Source organism: Cricetulus griseus (assembly GCF_003668045.3).
Source record: "Cricetulus griseus strain 17A/GY chromosome 1 unlocalized genomic scaffold, alternate assembly CriGri-PICRH-1.0 chr1_1, whole genome shotgun sequence".
Taxonomy (NCBI): Eukaryota; Metazoa; Chordata; class Mammalia; order Rodentia; family Cricetidae; genus Cricetulus; species Cricetulus griseus.
The window spans coordinates 67792149-67811276 of record NW_023276807.1 but is presented as its reverse complement, the minus strand read 5'-3'; the positions used below and the strand labels follow the sequence as shown (position 1 = coordinate 67811276).

Below are 19128 nucleotides of genomic sequence, written 5' to 3'. Positions count from 1 at the left end.
TCAGAGGAACAGGCTTAGTGTGAGATCCAAGGTTTAGTGTCCTTGCTTATCACCACCTGGTGGCTGTCAAAGGCAGGAGTGGTGACTACTGTCCAGGGAGATGAAGTCTTGCAAAGCACTGCAAGAGCATTCTCATTGTCTCACCTGTTTTAAAACTGGGGAAACTGAGGCTGCAGATGGTGTAAACAATGAGTCCAAGCTCCAGCAAGCTGCTTTTGATCCTGGAACCCGAGAGACCCCAATTCTGAGCCCTTCCCTCCACCACCACAGTGCCCACCCTCTGAAGAATGGAGGAGCCTAAGGGTTACACCCAGAAGAACAGTCTGCCTGGGTAGGGGGTGAACCTTGCACCCAAGGGCTGTCTGAATGGACAAGACCTGGCTAAACTTGGAGCTCCAATGATTAAGGGCTTGCTCCCCCGGGGCTATGTGGGTGGATAGGACCTGGCTGAGCTGGGGCCTCTATGGCTTAGGTCCCTATGCCCGGCTGTCCCTGTGGATGGAACCTGACTGAGGTAGGGCCCCTGCAGGGAGGGTCCAGACAAACAACAAGCCGCTTGGCTCTGCAGTCAGTAGGACTCAGCTGCTGCCAGGCTCTCAACAGTTAATCATGTACAGCAGGATCAGTGAGCTGATTCTAGCTCCTTAATCAGGACATCGAATCCAAATCTGAGACTCTGCAAGGAGCACAAGCGGCAGCCGCAGCTCGCGGCACTCAGAGGCCAGCATTGCGCAGCAAAGCCAGGGAGGCAGTGTCCCCACTCAGCCGCCCAAAATGGAGCTCCGCTGGTTTCCTTTGTGCGCCCCAGGCGGGCTTGCCAGCAAACAGGTCGCCGGCTCCTGACGGACCAGTGGTGAGGGCGACAGCATGACTTTGAGCCTCATCTCCCTGCTGTCCCAGGACGTCACAGCCCTGTGGCTCCTGCTGAAGACAAGTGCAGGTGCGTCTGGCTCTGCTGTGTCCCCCGTTTCCCTAGGAATGAGCGAGTTTGCTATGGATGTGTTGTAAGAGGCAGGGGGTGGGGTGGAGAGAGTATGTGTGTGATAATTGGGTGGGGGATAGAGGCCAGGTGGGATTGTTCTGGTGCTGGGGTCCTATTGTTGACTGAAGACTCTTGTGGCTTATGCAGCAGGGTGCAGTGGGGGGTGGGGCATGGGCTGGCTAGGTTATAGAGAAAAACCACCCTTTCCGGCAGGATGGGGTGGGGGCGTGATGCCTTGCCCTCATGGTCTGGGCAGTACCCCTCAGACCCTGCCTGAGCGTCCCTTGAGGACAGCAGCAATTCCATCTGCTTCTACCTTCTTGGAAGGCTGGAAATGAGTGGTCTCCTTTGTTTCGGATTTTTCAGGGACATGCCGGCTGGCAAGTGGAAGATACCTCCAGAGCCAGTGGCATAGCTTTGGGTTCCTCCTAGCAGGAATACCTGGCAAGTGTTATCTCCATAGCTGCCCATTTGATGCGAGAGCCTAGGGACAGCAGGATACAGGACTAGATGGCCCTGGCCTTTGGGCAGTGGACTGACTTTTCTGGGGGCTTCTGTAGTTGCATTTAGACCTGGCTCTGCCTCTGTGGGAGGGCAGGTGCTGGACAATGGTACCAGCGGCCCAGTGCTGGGCTTTGGCACTAAAAGAACAGGGCCCCAGGAAAGGGAGCAGAGTCATCCCAGGGGGAAAAAAAAAGAGATCAAGGGGCCTGGCAGAAAGGAAGTAGCTTAGAGTTCCTCCATTATTTCTAAGAGAGGAAGGGCACTCCTTTTGAGGTATTTTGTCATAATTACATTTCCTGATGGTATTTCTGCAAAGCACTGATGAATGGCCCATAAAGGTTTTTTGTGAATGTTAATCAGTCCTCAGCTCTGTGACAACAAATAAATATGGAGTACCCGATTTTCCAGTGAAGCCACTGGGGTCAGTGAGTAGCCCATAGAGGATTCCCCGTCCATGTCAGAGGCAAGGGGCCATACAGAATCACAGTTAAGGCCTACTTGTTTCTTAGCCAGGTGAAGTTCTGAATTTATAATTGCCCCTTAAACTCTTGGCACATTCATATAGTGTGCTGTGTTTTTAAGATATCAACCACTCAGAGGTCTTTCCTGGGAGAACTTGGTAAGACTAGGGTGACAATCTCTGCTTTGGCTTCCAGGAACCATTAGTCAGATTTCTGAATAAAGAGCTGGTGCAAGCGATGAATGCAATAGCAGCCTTCTGTAACTGTAGGCAGTTTCTCTAAGTGGACACTCCCCTGTGGGCACCCAGAAGCCATTTTCTGGGACATCTAGTGCTTATTAGTGCCTGTGCCCTTGATGGGGACAGGTGAACCTGGAAGCCTGTCCCTGAGCCAGGGTGGGAGACCTTGAGGTTATCATGGCTGGTGGTGAATGGGAATGGCGTGTGTGAGAACACATGCTCAGACAAGGCCTGTCTGGGATCCATGAGACCCACAGGTGTGTGTGACCCCCACCCGCCCCACCTCCACACCTCTCTGTCAGTCTCACTGAGTCTGTCTCTCGGGCTCTCTCAGTCACTATCTCGCTTTCTATCTCAGTGACTCTGTCACACTCTGGTGGCTCTGGCTGACAAGACTAATTTTGCTCATCATCTCTGAGTCCCCACTGGTCATCACCTGTCCCCTCAGCCATCCCCTGTGTGTGCCCACAGTCTGCTGCAGGGTCCGCGCTATCCCTTTGCCATGGTGAGGTCGCCCCCCTCAGTACATTGTTTTGTTTGTTTTCTCTGGTGAAGGTTGACATAATTGTTTGTTTTCAGATTTGTAGAAGCCTTGTAGTGCTTGATAGGAGATAAAAGTCCCTCTGTGAATTTAGGAGAGGAGCACAGCATCAATCCCATCCCAGGAGGCTCTTAGCAACAGGCCTTGGAGAGCCTGGTGTCCCTGGGAACAAAGCACTGCTCCCTGCCTGGGGAGCAGGGACTTGTGGCATGGGACTCTTTGCATTGTCCCCTCTCAACTGTTCTGAACCAGGCACTCACTCACCAGCCCATCACTCAGCCTCAGCCTTGGGCTAGGCTGGACTGATCTTACCTGCATCAGCACCAAAAGTCTACTGTGTGGCTAACAGGGCATAGTTAGGGTTGAGGTGCCATGCGGGCTCCTGGCTAGGCTCTGACATGCTGAAGATCTATCCTACCATACATGCCTCTCCAGGTGCTGTACCTCATCAGGTCCAGTCCCGTCCCGGGGCTCCTTCAGAGACATGTTCCAAGACTTCCTGTCTGAGATTTCCAAGACTTCTCTTCCTGTCCTGAGCCCAGAAGTGGGCATGGCCAGACAGCCATGACTCTTGGACTGGGGTGTTTGGGAACACAGCATCTGGAAGCTAGTTCTTTCTGCTTTGCACTGCAAGGAACACTATGAGGTCCCCTGGATGGGTAAGGGCAGGATGCAGGGGCAGGAAGCAAAGGCTGGAGCCTTCCTCTAGCAGTAAGCAGCTCTGCCTTTTTTGGGTGGGAACCATCTTGAGGGCACCCCTTAACCCTGGCTTGTGGGCTCGGTTCTGGAGCATTGGTAATATGAGGGGAGTCATTCAGGGAATGGTCGTACCCCCTGCTGCCCACTGGCTCTGTGTCTCATGCCAGCACACCCACCACTGATCCCTGTGGGCTCTCTTCATCAGCAACATACAGGAAAGGTCAGAGTGCCCCCAAGAACCAGCAAGAATTGTCCTAATACTTTCACTGCCTGGGCTCTGCTTCATCGCTGGCATCCTGGAGGGGAAGTCCAAGGAGAGGCTGGTAGAGTGCAGGTATCACTGTCTTGTGGTGACCTTGGTCAAGGGCATAACCTAAGTGGTCTCCTCTCCTCAGCCTCCTTGCACCCGCCCACTCTGTGGCCCACATCCTACCTCCTAGGAGCCTGTGAGACCACAACTGCAGCTGCCACTCTGGCGTTTTTAGCCTTGTCAGTCGCAGCAGGCCAAGAGCAAGGTGGTAGGTACTGTGTACCTGGAAATGTCTTCATAGAGCAAGGGTATTGATATTAGCAGTGTCCACAGGCTGTGCTTGACAGCTAGAGGCCTCCAGCTCACTAGGGGAGAATTCTTATCCCTCTTTGGTATCAGGAGGCCAGTAAGGATAAACAGGATGCCTAGTGTCGAAGCTCAGACACTGTGTGGTGGGCAAGGCTAGTGCCCAGAGCACATCCCCCCTCCTGCAGACTGGCTCAGTGTCACCTGCACTGTGTCTGGAGCTTCTGGGTCAATATTGCATAGCAGTGCCGGTACCCAAGATACCAAGGTCAAACCATCATTAGAAGGCCCCTCTTGGATTCTGTGTTTGTGGTTAGCGCTTTCTAGGCCATCACAGGGGATTTGTGGAGAAAGGGGAAGGTTTCACCGCTGGTGGGAATGCAGAGGATGAGCCTCACAGAGAGCACTCTAGAAGCAGAACTACAGCACAATCCAGATGTGCCGCACATAGGTTTATACCTGCATCCCCCACTCACTGAGATGTCACAACAGTCAGGGCAGATCAGCCTTGATGTCATTCTTGGGGGATGGATGTAAAGAATGTGGTTCGTAGACACAGTGGGATACAACTTGGCCATAAAACAACATCCTGTCATTTCAGGAGCCTGGATGAGCTAGAGAGCCCCTTGAAACAGTGAGATGAGCCAGGCAAAGAACTGGCTGCGGTTGCAGAACATTTGTTTATCTAGGCAAAGATGTAGTACATTTGTTTAACTATGTAAAGATGTGTTGCATTTGTGTTAATTAAATAAAATTAAACTGGCCTCAATGAGGAGGGGTTAGCAACCGATAGGAAGTATCAGGGAAGGTCATACATAGTGTGGGTTTTTTAGTTGGGTCCGTGTGGAAAGAGAGAGGCTTCTGGGGACACCAGCAAAGAGAGGAAGTTAGCCAGTCACTGCTCTGACTCTCTGCACCCGCAGGTTTTTACCCTAGCCCTTAAATCTGGAGTTTTATTAGAAAGATAGAGAACAGAATCCCTCCCCGCTCCAGGCTATGGCCCGAGTATTAGGCTGTTAGTAGTTTAAAGTGCAGCCACTGTGATGAAGGTAAAACAGCATTTTGGTGTGTCATGTTGGCAGCCAAATGTAGCAGGCTTTCTCGACAGCCCCCAAATCATGACACGGAGACTTATCACTAATTATGAATGCGTGGCCTTATTTCATGCTTGTCCCACTAGCTCTTATAGCTTAATTGAACCTGTTTCTATTCATCTGCATTTTGCCTTGGGGCTTTTTACCTTTCTTTCATTCTGTGTGTCCTACTTTCCTGCTTCCTCCATGTTTGACTCACTGGCAGCTGACAGGCTGGTTGGCCCCAGGTGTCTCCCTCTCTTTCTCCCTCATTCTCTCCTCTCTAAAGCCTAGATTCCGCCTCCTATTTATTCTTTATGCCCACCAGCCCCACTTATCCGTCTACAGCCTAGCCATTGGCCATTTAGTTTTTTATTAGATAAATCAGGTGCCTTAGGCAGTTAAGGTGAAACAGCAACACATCTTTACATAGATAAGCAAATGCAGCATGAACAAATGCAACACGCCTGTACACAGTTAAAGTAACTCCACAACAGGCTACTGCCATGCCCTCACTCATTCCACATGGGACCTGAAAGGCTGCACCTCCAGGAAGGAGAGTGAGTGCTGAGTCCTCCTGCACCGCTGCCCCCCCCCCCAGCACTGAGTCCTTCCGCAGCCCTGCGGTGTGATGGACTGAGCAGAGCCTGGAAAATGAACCATCCTCTGCAGGAGAAAGAAAGGCAGGGCAGAAGTATGCTCTCCAAGGATCCATCATGGACCCATGCATCCCTCAGACCCATGCCTCAGTGGGGGTGCAGCCACCCCAACTTCTCCATCATCACAGCCAGACAGTGGCCCCAAATTTAATGAGAGTACTGGGTGGGGGCTGGGGAGCTGAGGAGTGCTGGTTACTGTTGGGGTTGGAGTTGGGGATTCAAAGACCCAGTTACGCAGCATGGTCTGGCTGAAGCTCTTCCTGGTAACTCCAGTTAATAGCACTTTGATGAATATTTCCTGAGTGAGTCTGAACTCTCCTAACCGCACAGGCACATATGCAGTTGAGGCAATGGAGTGATCATGGAAATTATCTCAAGATGTGAGCATGCATCGTGTTGCACGCCTCAGCCTCTCATGGTATCTGTTTGTCCATGTATCTCAGTGAAGCTGTGTTTAACATCACAGGTCACAGGGAGATCCCAACCGAAGGACACCCACCCATGCAGTAGAGCTGCATCCATGGGTTGTGAGGTAAAGGCTGCTCACTCCCTTATGGGGCTGCCATCTCCCAGGCTTCTGTGTTCATCTGAATCCCCATGCTTCCCAGGTTCTACTCCAGCGTGCCTCTGTCCCCTTGCTGGAGAGACTCACCTGCCAGCCTAAGGAAGTCACCAGTGGTTAGGGGCAGGATGTTCCTGCCATGCACACCAGCAGCTCCCTCTGCAGCCCAGGTTAAGCCTACTGTGGTTCAGGCTAGGTCCTAGAGTGGGACCAAGCTGTAGACTGGTGCTGCCCGTTACCGTGGCCTGTGCTTAGCCTTTACTGATTTGTCTGAAATGGGATGAGTGAGACCCTGTTTCATGGTCATGTAACCATGTTTCATGGGTCAGTAACTGTGTGAGTACAATGCCTGCATAAGAAGGCACCTGACATAGGTGAGCAGAAGCAGGTGTCCCTCGGGCCCCCATCCTCCAGTGATTCCAGGTCAGTTTAGTGTGGTCATCAGAGCCCCAGCAGGCTTCCTGGCCTCCAGCTGTCCTGAGATATGGCAGCTGAGGCACCCCCTCTAGCAGGGTGGGGCTGGCCAGAATGAGCCCTCAGCTGCCATCAGGGCCACATGGACTTTAAGAGGCCATAGAGAAGAACTGGGGGCTGCAGGGAAGAAGGATGGACTGAAATAGACTAGCACATCACAGACGCCACTGTGGAACTCAGGGTGGCCCTTAATCACAAAGACCCTTGAGTCTATGCCCTGTGCAGTACTCTACTCAGGGCTCACTCTCATCCACTCTCCTAATCAACTGTCCCTTGTTCAGTGAACATGTGGAGCAACCAGGTCCAGTGCCTTCCCAGCACCCAGGCCCACAGGGCAGTCCCAGATCTACAGTATGCCAAGGAGGCAGCTGAAGCTGGGGAGGGCACAGGCCATGTACCACCCCCTCCCTCAGGCCACAACTGTGAGCTGTGACCTGTGATGGCAGAGCCCTGCAGCTAAGCACTCCTGTGAAGAAATGGGCACCAGGCTGTGCTCTCCAAGGACCCATCAACGTAGCTGTGTGTCTCCTAGACCCATGTTCAGTGGGGTTCAGGCTCCTCAACTTCTCCACCATCACATGCAGATTTTCAGACACTGAGCTAGACCCCTTTATGCTCATAAAACTTGATATCTCATAAAACTTAATGAGAAATTGCAAACGCTTGATGTCAAATATTTATAGTAAAAATTTGCCAGAGATTTAAAAATACTCACAGAAAAGGCAAACCCATTGTAGTGACCAAGGTGTTTTTTAATGAAAATCATCACTGCCCAGAATGAGCTCTATGGGAAGAGTCCTTGGTTCCATCTTGTTCTGATAACCCTGACTTATGCCCTAGTGAATTTGTCTGGGCCCTGGAGCTGCTGGGCTGTGGCATATACAGTGCCCCGCTGTATCTGAGCATGGCCTTACCAAGCTCAGAGAAGAATAGGGAATGCAAGTAACCTCAATGTCACTATGAAAACAGTTTGATTTCCCAGATCCCTGAAGAACCCTTGACTGAAATGAAATGTTTTTCTCTTAACTAAACCAAAGACAATGTCATCAGTGACAGCCTTGCTGATTGGCCCTGCTCTCTAGAACGGCGCCGTGGCCTTGCCTCCTTCCACTACTGCAGAGGAGGAAGAGGACTCTGCAAAGCCACCTTGGGCCACTCCTGCTCAGATGCTGGGAGAGGCTCCAGGCAACCAGCTGGTGGCCGCTATGACAGAAACCTAATCCCTGGGTACTCAAAAGGACCAGGAGCATCAGGATGCTAGCTAGTTACACAGCAGAAGCCTTCACAGGCCCCAGACTCATTTTTCTCCCTGTGAGAACCTTATGCATTCCTGACCTCTGACCTTTGAGGATGACCCCAGGCATCATTTCCATGTCTCCTCTTCACCATGTCCCACTGATGAGAAAGCTCTGAGGTCAGTGGGTTGAAATAGAGCTGGTCCCATGAAAAAAGATGTGACATCTTCCAGAGCATGGAAATGACCTCCTTCTAATGGAAGGGCATGCACCAAGCCTCCCACAAAATGGTACTGCTCTAGTGAGCAGTATGGTACAGCCACTAGTGAGTGGCTGCTGCACATGACTGCATGGTACACTGGTCCTTGGTGACACCATGCCTTCAGGGGTGATTTGAGGTGATCATGTGTCCTGCAGGAAAGTTAAAGTTTAACAGGATTCTGTACGGCATTCAGGAAAGTGCACCGTCCTGCTGCTTGGTGTGATGGAAGGCGCCACAGTGACTTTACAGCCTGAGCATCAAAAGAATCTTCCCAGAGGCCAGCGGCCACAGGCCAGGAGCCAAGCATCAGTCAGCATGGGCAGGCTGGGAGGTCCAGCCATGCTGACCGACATTCCAGTTCCTTCCCTGGCCCTGGGTCTGGCTGTCTTGTGGGTGTTGAAGGTTAGCTCAGCATGCACCTCCTCAGCTTCAGTGGGGGTGTTGGTCTCTCCATGAGGTCAGATACATTGGCCCCACCCTGACACACACACACACAGCAAATGTGTCGTACAGGAAACTCCCACCATTCTGCACTCCACCCCAGCTGGCTGTGTGGCTCCCACCCCATGTCTTAGCAGGGACATCACACCTCCTTCTTTGCAGTCTTCTATCCTCTAAATCAAGATCGTTGTTGGGTCTGGATTAAGTGCCAGTGGCTTCTCTCCTCAAACCCACTTAGGAAGGGCCTGCTAGCTGGTAAATGCTTTGATTTCCCATGAGACACCATTCAGAATTAGGCCAAGGCAATGTGACAACTATCACAAGTGTCAGAGGATATTCGACAAGTGTAGTATTTGAGGCTTGGTGACAGCTTGGAAGAGCGGCAGTTGGTGTGGGCTCGGGCAGATTCCAGTGGCAGCATCCAGTTATAGGACCAGACCCCTCCTTCTCTGATGCTCTGCATCAGGCTTCCTCTAGTTGTTCCAAACCCAGGGACCGTCTGTGGATGATTGGTTATAGGATGACCAACAGAGACTAGAGGTAGCCAAGCCACCCCGGGGAGTCAGAGGCTATGGGACTTGCTCATCACCTTATTCTTTTTGCCAGCACTAGAGTGATAGCAAACCCTCACAGCACATGAGAGAACTTGGCTGGAGAGCTAGGTGGTGGTCCCTGAAAATACTACCCCAGACATGGACCAGGGCAGAGGCAGGTATTCATCCAGCATGTCAGTAATGGTTAAATGTCAACACTACCAGATGTGCAGGTCACCAGCACCAGATGTACAGGTCACCCTGAAGGGAGAGGCCACACTAGTCCTGAGGTTTTTTTTTTTTTTTTTTTTTTTTTTTTTTTTTTTTTTTTTTTTTGAGACTGCCTCTGACAGTCAAGCAATTATCTTCGTTAGGGTTTCTATTGCTATGATGTAACATCAGGACCAGTGGCCAAAGTCAGTTAGCTCCTGTCAGCCAAGCAAGAACTCATGCCCAGGACACTGGGCTCTTCTTGGTCAGCAGCCAGCTCTACAGACAGTCTCAGGAAATCAGGGTCCCAAAGTGACAACTGGCCTGGAATGTAACCTCACGCTAAAATGATTTCTGAACAGATGTCATAAACAACTCTGCACAGTGCTCTGTATGAGGACAATGTGGGGTCTGCCTTGGGCTGAAAGCTGCACTCTCACCTGTATGCTGCCCTGGCTTCGTCAGCCATAACCTGAAGTGGAGCCCCAGGCCCCAGGCCCCATCCTCCACCTCCTACCCCCAGGTCCCACTTGCCATGCCATATTCCCCTGCCCCTCTCCCCTGACCCCACACACCATTCCCATTCATCTCTACAGCCGCAGTTCACAGCCTGGAGACAGCTACCCTGGTCACTACACATTCCTGCGTGTGGAAGGAGCTGATCAAAGATGCAAACCTCACAGAATAGATACGAATTTCCTTTACAAATGGTAGTGTTATTTCTCCCGAGGCTGTGGATGTTGCCCCTGAACAGGCCATAGGGAGGCACTGAGGAGCTGGTCCTCTCCAAGGCCCCCTTTTCAGCCCCCCTGCCTCAGAAACAACACCCTTAGTTTGCTTCTACTTCTAAACTCCGGATCTGGGTCCTCACCTTGCAGCCTCAAGCCAGCCAGCTCTTCCGTCTACCCTTCCTTGACATTGACCCAGCAATCACATAGACATCACTGTGTGGCTTTGGGCAAGTTGTCTTACTATTGCAAGGAGTAGCCTTACCTCCTAAGTGCCTGTGCTGGTTAAATTCGTTAACAAGAAAGCGCCTGCTGCTATTGCTACTACGATGAATAGTTTCCTGTACAAACCAATTAAAGTATAATTTAATTGCTTGGGACACTGAAGCTCAAGGATCCCCACAGTTCTCTTGTGTTTTTCACTGTGGGAACAGGCTTCCGTGAAACTTCAGTAAACAATGGCTTTCGTAGTAGATGTGAGAAAGGGGAGGGCTTTCTGCCTGTGCTTTTCCCTAAACTGTTCTTGTGGTGGCTTAGTGGGTGTGACAGTGTTTCCTAGAAAAGCTGGCTACTTCCTGACAGTGAGGGCTAGCCTCAGCAGCACTGCCCCCAAATACTGTGCTACTCCAACGCCAAATCTGAGGCCAGAGAGTTGGGGATGGGAAATACGGGCACCCGAGGACTTTGCAGGCTTCTCCGGTGATGGCTGGTATGGGATGGTTCTGCATGTAGTATTTATCTTTCTGTGAACCTGACCCTAGAGATGCCACAATGGGAGCTGGACACTAGAGAGGTGACAGAAGAGATCAAGTACTACCAACTTTCATGTAGCCAAGGAGGCTGCCAGTCATGCCTGCCAGCTCCATGCAGTTGTGGGAACCAAGATGAGGGTGAACAATGTCTCCTGTGAGAGCCAGGCAGAGAGCACAGCAAACTTCCTGAGTGCAGTGTTCCTTTAAGGAGTGATTGCAAGCTTGGAAACCACCGTGCATAGTGACACCCACACTCCAGGGTGTGAATGCTTGGGCAGGTGTTTGCCTGTGCAATAGTACAGCCCTTGGGAAGGTGAGAGTTTAACCCCTGACCTTCAACCACAGGGTCATGCCTAGTGTGCGTGAACAACACAGAAAATGTTCCGTGTGTTCATGTGAAGCTGGTGGATTCCCTGCCATGCACTGATGCGTTTCCAATTTGGTTCCCACACACTGAATTGAAAACTGTGGGCTGGTATTGAAAATACCTGCCGGGGTGGGGGGGGCAGAGCTGGGGATGACACCCTGGGTGCTGAAATCCTCCGTGCCAGTCTGTGACTGTGTTACCCACATGGTTGTCAGATGCCCTGTGACATGTGAGCATCGATGGCTTCTAGCCCTTGCTGGCCTGGCTCTCTGCTGAGTGAATCTGAGGAGCAAACCTCCTGCCCTTGAGGTGCTTTCCTATCAAGCCTTGTGCTCCATCTTTATTATGGGCCTCTATTTTACAGTTTTCAAAAACTTGGTTTCTCCGATCAAGGGACAAGGATGGTTAGTGAGAGTGAATTCAGTTGTTCTGTGGTGTGTGTGTGTGTGTGTGTGTGTGTGTGTGTGTGATGTAAATTTTGAAAAATAGCCAGGCATTGGTGGTGCATGCCTTTAATCCCAGCACTCGAGAGGCAGAGTCAGGCAGATCTCTGTGAGTTCAAGGCCAGCCTGGTCTCCAGAGCAAGTGTCAGGATAGGCTCAGGCTCCAAAGCTACACAGAGAAACCCTGTCTCAAAAAAACAAACACACACACACACACACACACACCCCAAAACAAAACAAACAAACAAAAAAAAACCAACCAGGACTTAAAAATGTAAGAATTCTGCCAATTCTGACCAGTAGGTCTTGGTATGCATCACAGGTTCACCCTCTGTCCCAGCAAGTGACTGAAATACTGGCCTGCTGGTATTGTGACTTCTACCCATACCTGTCATCCTGAGGATGCTGCTGGTTTGAAGCTAGTACGCAGAATTTAAATTTTATTCTGCCCAGCTGCCTTCCCTGTGTCCCCTCTCCATGAATATGGCCATCTCTGTGGTTGGAGGCTCTCTGAGGGGCTTGATGGGGGCCAATCTCCCCACCCCATGACTGGTGATGTAATCCATTTGACCTTCAACCTTGATCTCCCACCCTATGACTGGTGATGTAATCCACTTGACCTTCAACCTTGGACTTTGAAAAGAAGCGTTATGTTTGATTGACAGTGAGCAAAAGCCCTTGGGGATGGGCTTTTTGTTGGCTATAAATAAAAGGAGATAATTAGCAAATAACAGACTTTACTATGTGACTAAGGCACACTTTCCCCACAGACTGTGCAAGGAGCCCTTTCTTCTGCTTTGTCCCTTTAAGTCCCAGGGCCTTGGTCAGAGTCATCAACAAAGCAGGGACCAGCTTCCTCATCTAAACCTACAGCTCCCACTTCACAGCAGTTGCCCACACACACACACACACACACAGGTTGCCTTCCCGTGCCAGGTCTCTAACCCACCTTGCCCTAAGGTGTTCGTTGTTGTCTGTCCCTTTCTCTGGCCTTGGGTAGCAGAACCAGAGGTCAAAATGCCCCTCAAGTGGTCAGAAGTGCATGAGATGCTATGTCGGTATCTCACCACCTGGTTCCCTTAATGAAGCTACTGGAGTGAGAAGTGACACCTTGAGTTGGTTTGTAAGGATCTTTGCTTCAGCCCTCTAGTTTTGCAAAACAAAAATATCTAGAGACCAAAGAATGGCTCTTCCTATGCGGACTCAGATACCCAAAGAGTCCAGGATCTGTCAGCCACTTTGTGTGGGTAGAAGTCAGTAGTTGAAGGCCCTTAATTGAGCTAAACTGAGATGGCAATCTTCACTCATTTCTCATGTGGGATGATGGTCTCTTCACCCTAGAAAGATCATATCAGGGCACTCCAACCAGGTTGCTCTTCAAGAGCTGCGACACCTGCCTTCTTCCCTTACTTCCTGGGTCCTGACCCAGGAGCCAGGGGGAAGCAGTGCCATGAAATTGGGGAGGGTGTACTCAGACTGCCTATTACTCTGGTGTCCCAAAGCCCCTCCTAACTGTCCCTCTGACTCTGGCAGGGTCATGGCCGGGGTCCCTCCATGTGGGGTGTTGTCTGTACCTCCTTGTGCTCACACAGAGGAGCTCTGTGAAAGATGGCCTGCCCTGGCCTTTGACTACTAAGGGAGGGGTGACCTGCTTCCTGCCAAGCAGGACAATTCCCCATACTTTTTTTTTTTTACCTCTAGTCTACAAATTACACTGACTGAGGAGAATGAGAAATCTTTCGTCTCAAGGCATGGGATCATCCATCTTTCTTCAGCTGCAGACACATCAGAAATAATAAAAGATTATATATAATGCAGAGAAATATGTCACCAGCCTGCTGAGGTCTGGAGCCTGGGACAGTAAAGACCAAACTCTCCAGTGTTGTCTGCTCGTGGCCACCTGTAGTGTCCTTATGGACTGGCCAGTGATTATGTGCCCCCCACAATATTTAGATTACATAATATTATGTCTTGTGTGTATTCTGATACACATCATGTATCAGATGTGTACATGTACATGTATGTGCAAGGATGTGTCCATCTGTGCATGTGCCTAGGGGGACCAGTGGACCTTAGCTGTGGTCCCTCAGGTTCCAGCAACCTTTTGTTGCTGTTGTTGTCTATTTTGAGACAGTCTCTCAGGACCACCACCTTTGGTCTGTTTGGCTGGCTTCCCCCAGAGAGTCCTGGAGGTCCTACTTGTCCATGCCATCTTGGAACAGCTGGGGTGCTGCCTCTCTGTGCCCATGTTAATCTATCGCTTACAGGAACATCAGGGCAGAGTCACCAGCATGCAGCCAGGTCTCAGTCCTCAGAGGCATCAGGTGCATGGTAGGAGCAAGGGCAGGCACAGGGCCCTGAACATCTGGCGATTTGTAGTGGCCATAGGTCTGTGATGGTGGCAGATGTCCCTGTTAGCCAGCAAGTCATCCATAGGCAACAGGTGAGAGCCCTGCGGTGTCTGCACTTTTGCCAAAGCAGGGGAGGAGGAGGCACATGAGTACCTGTGAGTCAGGCCCTGCCCGCCTCCCTTACCCCCCCCTTCCCTCCAGCACTTCCTCCCTCCTCCTTCCATATCTCCATATTCTCCTTCTTCCCTACTTTCCTCTTCTCTTAGACACATTTTTAAAAATTGATAGTGAATCACTCAGCACATAGCGTTTGCGCTATGAGAAACAAAGGCTTGCTCTGCTCTTTGGAAACTGAAATGCCTTTTTCCAGCCACGTGACCGCAGCTCCTTAGGTGTTTGTAACTTGTTCCAGAGGCTCCCAGAGGGCTGTTCCCAGGGCCTCAGGGAGTGTGGGGCCAGGTTTCCTCCCAGTGACAGTGCGTCTGCTCTTCTTCCAGATGAAATCATGCACCAGGACATCGTCCCGCTCTGTGCCGCTGACATCCAGGAGCAGCTGAAGAAGCGCTTTGCCTACCTGTCCGGTGAGTTCCAGGAGCCAGGGCCTGGCCAGGGTTGGAAAAGGGACAGTCTCCAGAGCCACTGCCCACTCTGGATCCGTTGGTGCTTCGCTTCTGTCTGGGAAGCATCTGACCGTGGGGAGGAGGTGGCAGGGTCACGCGAGCACACCCATTCATGTTCTGTTGTCCACACCACAGTGTTCCAGCCTACAAAGCACTGAGAAGGGAACTTCTTTTGTGTATAAGCCATGAGTTGGTGTTTTGTTTTAGCACACCAAATAGACAAAAACCTAATACCTGTAAAACTATTAAATCAGCATGTAAAATCCTTTGTACTCACAAAGGCCTTGTATCAACTTAAGATTCCCTGATTTTTTTTTTTTTTTTACAAATATCCAGGCTCAGAGTGATGCCTTCATCCTTTCATGAAATTTTATGTCTTTTTAATTTTTTTTTAGTTTTTGAAATTATAATATAATCACACCATTATTCCCCTTCTCTTTCCTCCCTCTACCCCTTCCCACGCACTCCCCTTGTTTTCTTTTTCTTAAGTTGTTGTTTACAAATATACATGCATGTGTATTCTTAAATATATACATGCAACCTTCCCAGGCTGTCCAATGTTACATGTATGTATATGATCTCAAGGCTGACTGCTTGGTATTAGATTATCAGTTGGGGGGGCGCTCTGTCCTGGAGAAGACCCTTTCTCCAGCTGTTAGCATTCCCTAGTTGCCTATAGTTCTTTGTCCAGGGTGTCATTGTTTGGGTCTTGTGTAGGCAGCCAAGTTTATGAGACTTCATGGATATAGTCTTCCTCATATTTCTAAGAGACACAGATTCACGGAGAAATTCTTGGGGTTTTGGGGCTATTGCAATCTTTCCACCCCCCTTTTCACAGTGAGCCCTGGGCTTAAGTACAGGGGTTATGTTGGAGATGTATCATCTAGGACTGGGCACCACGCTCTCTCTTGTTCTCTGCACTATGATCAGCTGTGGTGTTCTGCAATGGTCTCTGTCTGTTGCAAAGAGAAGTTCCTTTGACAAGGGATGAGAACTATACTTATTTGTGGGTACAAGATTAAATATTTAGAATGTAATTGTGCTTGTTTAGTAAAATGGTATTTGTAGGTTTTCCTCCAAAGTCCATGACTTTACTAGCCCCAGGTTTTGTTGGCTAGGTTTTCAGTACCAGCCATGGCTTCCCTCTCATTGAGTGAGCCTACATCCTATTAGAGAGTTGTTGGTTACCTCCGAGGTATGCATGCCACTATTACAACCTTAGGTTTGTGTGTGGTGCCATGTTGGACTTCATTATGATTCATAGGCATCCTATCTGGATAGGACTGTTGGTCTCTACCCTGCCTTGGAAATTTGCATTGTATCTTTCTGGTACCATGAAAGTCAGTCCTCTGGAGGAGGCTTCAGGTCATAGCCAGCTCAGGCCCTCTGGGTCCTGTGTCTGAAGTGTATAGTGTCTCCAGTAAAAGGTGCTTACCTTCCACCTCTGGGGCAACAGCAATAGGTTATAATGTTTTGAAAATCTCTTGGACAACCCTGACCAACAACTCAAAAGGGAATTTCATGCCTGGTTTTGGTGTTTTGTTAGATATCTGGGTCTTGGGGGATATGATGTGAATGTATCCACTGGGGGTTGGGCTCCCCACAATCAATTGATGTCTGCATTATGTCCAGCTGTGGTTTTCTGTGATGGTCTCCATTTGTCATAAGGATAAGCTTCTATGCAGGTTAATTAAGACATCCAGTGTTCACAAGAAGTATCTGTTGGAGACGACTGCAAGACCGGGACTCTGCTGAATATCTCCCTTTTTCCTCCCAGGTGGGCGGGGACAGGACGGAAGCCCCGTCATCACCTTCCCTGACTACCCAGCCTTCAGTGAGATCCCGGACAAGGAGTTCCAGAATGTCATGACCTATCTCACCAGCATCCCCAGGTAGGGGCTGCTGAAGCCAGAGCTCATCCTGTGCTGTTGACTGCTTGATGAGACTCCAGGGGGCCTGGGACAGGGTGGAGGAAAAGAGTGACAGGTCAGAGTCCATTGTTACAGACCCTGGGCCTGCCCTCTTCCCATGACTACTTGGCACTATAGAAATTCCAACACTTGATCTTGAGTTCAAGTTCAGCATGAGCTACTAGTGAGACCTGTTTCAAGGAAACAAAATATAATCATTTTTCTCTTTTAAAAAATGTCACTAGTCATTGTCTATTTTGGGCTCAAAAATCCACACGGAGTCTTTCTCTCCATTCATGGGAAAGGCTCCATATGGTTATGTCTATGGAAGAAAACCTTCTGCAAGTGAGGCTCAGTGTATCCCAGAGCCTGGCCACCAGTCCAGTCTGGTCATCAGTCATAGGAGGTCATCAACCTACAAGAGAGACCTGGTCCCTGTGACAACCACTGGACGTCAAGAAAGGAGAAGTAGCTATAGCCACTTTTATGTCTTTGGCGGTCATTTTAGTCAAGATATCCTCAAGGAACAGAACCCACGGAATGAATATATATTAAAGGAGGATTTCTTAGATTGGTTTACACATTATGATTGAGGTAATCCAACAATGGCTGTCTTGCATCAGAGAGGCCTAGAACTTGATAACTGTTTGGTTCACGAGGCTGAATGTCTCAGCAGTTCCAAACCTGGGACTGAGGGACTGGGATATAACTAGAGAGCTGCTTATCCTCAGTCAGTCATAGAGCTGAGGGAGAGGCTAGAGAAGTAGTTGTGTTTTATCTGAGACTCACTCAGATATCCAAGGGGAGGAGGCAGGTCCAGACTGATCCATTTTATGTTTGGAGCCCAGAGCAAGGGCCTGGCTAGGAGTGGGTGAGAGCTGGTGGATAGGACTGACAGTGGACAGAACGGGGGAAGAGTTAAAACAGAGCTCCCATGTGTCCCAGAAGAGGAAGAAGATCTCTTATGCCAAGGGATGTAGGACTAAGGCAGGAAATAGAGGTGAACCCAGACTTTACCCGAGGAGCAGGGAACCCACAGATCCTGTGGCTGTAGATGGTTTATGTGTTTCTAGCTCAGTACTGTGCTATGCCTGCGATTAGCAGTGGACTCACTCCATCCACTGTTCCCTCCAGCCATTAATAGAAGCTCAACTCCTCCTTCTGTCCCTTCTGTGATGCTCAGGAGTCCTGCCCTTCTGGCTTGTCCCAGCATGTTAGGACTCGACCGAGGACAGTTTGGATAATCAGAGCAAATCTGACAGGATATAGAGAGAAATGGAGGATACACAGAGACAGCCCCTGCTTAGCTTGCCCAGGAGACCACAGAGGTTAGCCTGGGTGACAGCAGTGGGAAGCATATAGATTCTACCCCAAGATGAGAGGGACCTGAATGTGCTGAATGAAGTAGCCCAATGGAGAGGAAGAGGAGACAGACAGTGGAGTCATCGTCTTCATCCTCGACTGGCAAGCATTTCTTCCTCAAGGGTGAGCCAGTGGTAGCTGATCCCAGTGGGAGATGCTGCAGTTTGCAGGGCACAAGTGTCTGTCACTCTACACTTCCCCACAGGCTAATGATTCTGGAGGTGGCTTCACCCACCCCACATCAGCCAAGATAATCCCCTAACTTCCCTAATCACTTACTGGTCTGAGTAAGGCTGCCAAGACTTTTTACAGACATGCATCCTTACCCTTGCACATGTGCATGCGCGCACGCGCGCACACACACACACACACACACACACACACACACACACACACGCACGCGCACACACACACGCACGCGCACACACACACATGCACGCACACACACACACACACGCACGCGCACACACACACGCACGCGCACACACACACACGCACACACACACATGCACGCACACACACATGCACGCACACACACACACACACATGTACGCACACACACACACACACATTCATGTATTCTCACATGTACAGACATACAAACTAACATGCACACTTACACATATGCTTGTACACTTATGCATGCTCATACTCACAAATGAACTCATACGTATGCAGAGTTTCATACCTGTGCTCCCCACATGCACACTTTTACATGCACACACACTCCTGTGTGTTCGAATATTTGTTCACATATGCATGCTCATATCCACTTATGTATGTTCGTGCATATATATTCATCCTTATACACATTATACACAAATTCACATACATGTTTACATCCGTACATTCACGTGTTTATGCATGTACACATTCTACCATGTGGGAAGCAAAGCAAATGAGTTGCAAGTTTAAGAATATTCAAGGGAGCCCAGCACAGTTCCTACAGTAAACTCAGCACTCAGGAGGCTGAGGCAGGAAGACCATGAGTTTGAGACTGGCCTGATTTACATAGGAGACTCCAGAGAGATGGGGTGTAGATGGGAGTTTCTGCTCTGCCCAGTCCCACAGCTGTTTAGTCCCAAATAAACACACAGAAGCTAATTCTAATTATAAACTGTTTGGCCAATAGCTCGGGCTTCTTATTGGCTATCTCTCTCTTAA

At 49.9% G+C, this 19128-nt stretch overlaps 1 protein-coding gene across 1 annotated transcript in view; it reads left to right on the top strand.

The window, feature by feature from the left end:
- Positions 1 to 867: 867 nt before the first annotated feature.
- Mcf2l (MCF.2 cell line derived transforming sequence like) overlaps positions 868 to 19128 on the top strand; it is a 64113-nt gene continuing 45852 nt past the window's right edge. The window contains exons 1-5 of the mRNA XM_035453013.1: positions 868 to 940; positions 3822 to 3944; positions 7032 to 7172; positions 14570 to 14653; positions 16470 to 16584. Coding sequence (XP_035308904.1) covers positions 868 to 940; positions 3822 to 3944; positions 7032 to 7172; positions 14570 to 14653; positions 16470 to 16584 — 536 coding nt within the window. The remainder of the gene's footprint in view (positions 941 to 3821; positions 3945 to 7031; positions 7173 to 14569; positions 14654 to 16469; positions 16585 to 19128) is intronic.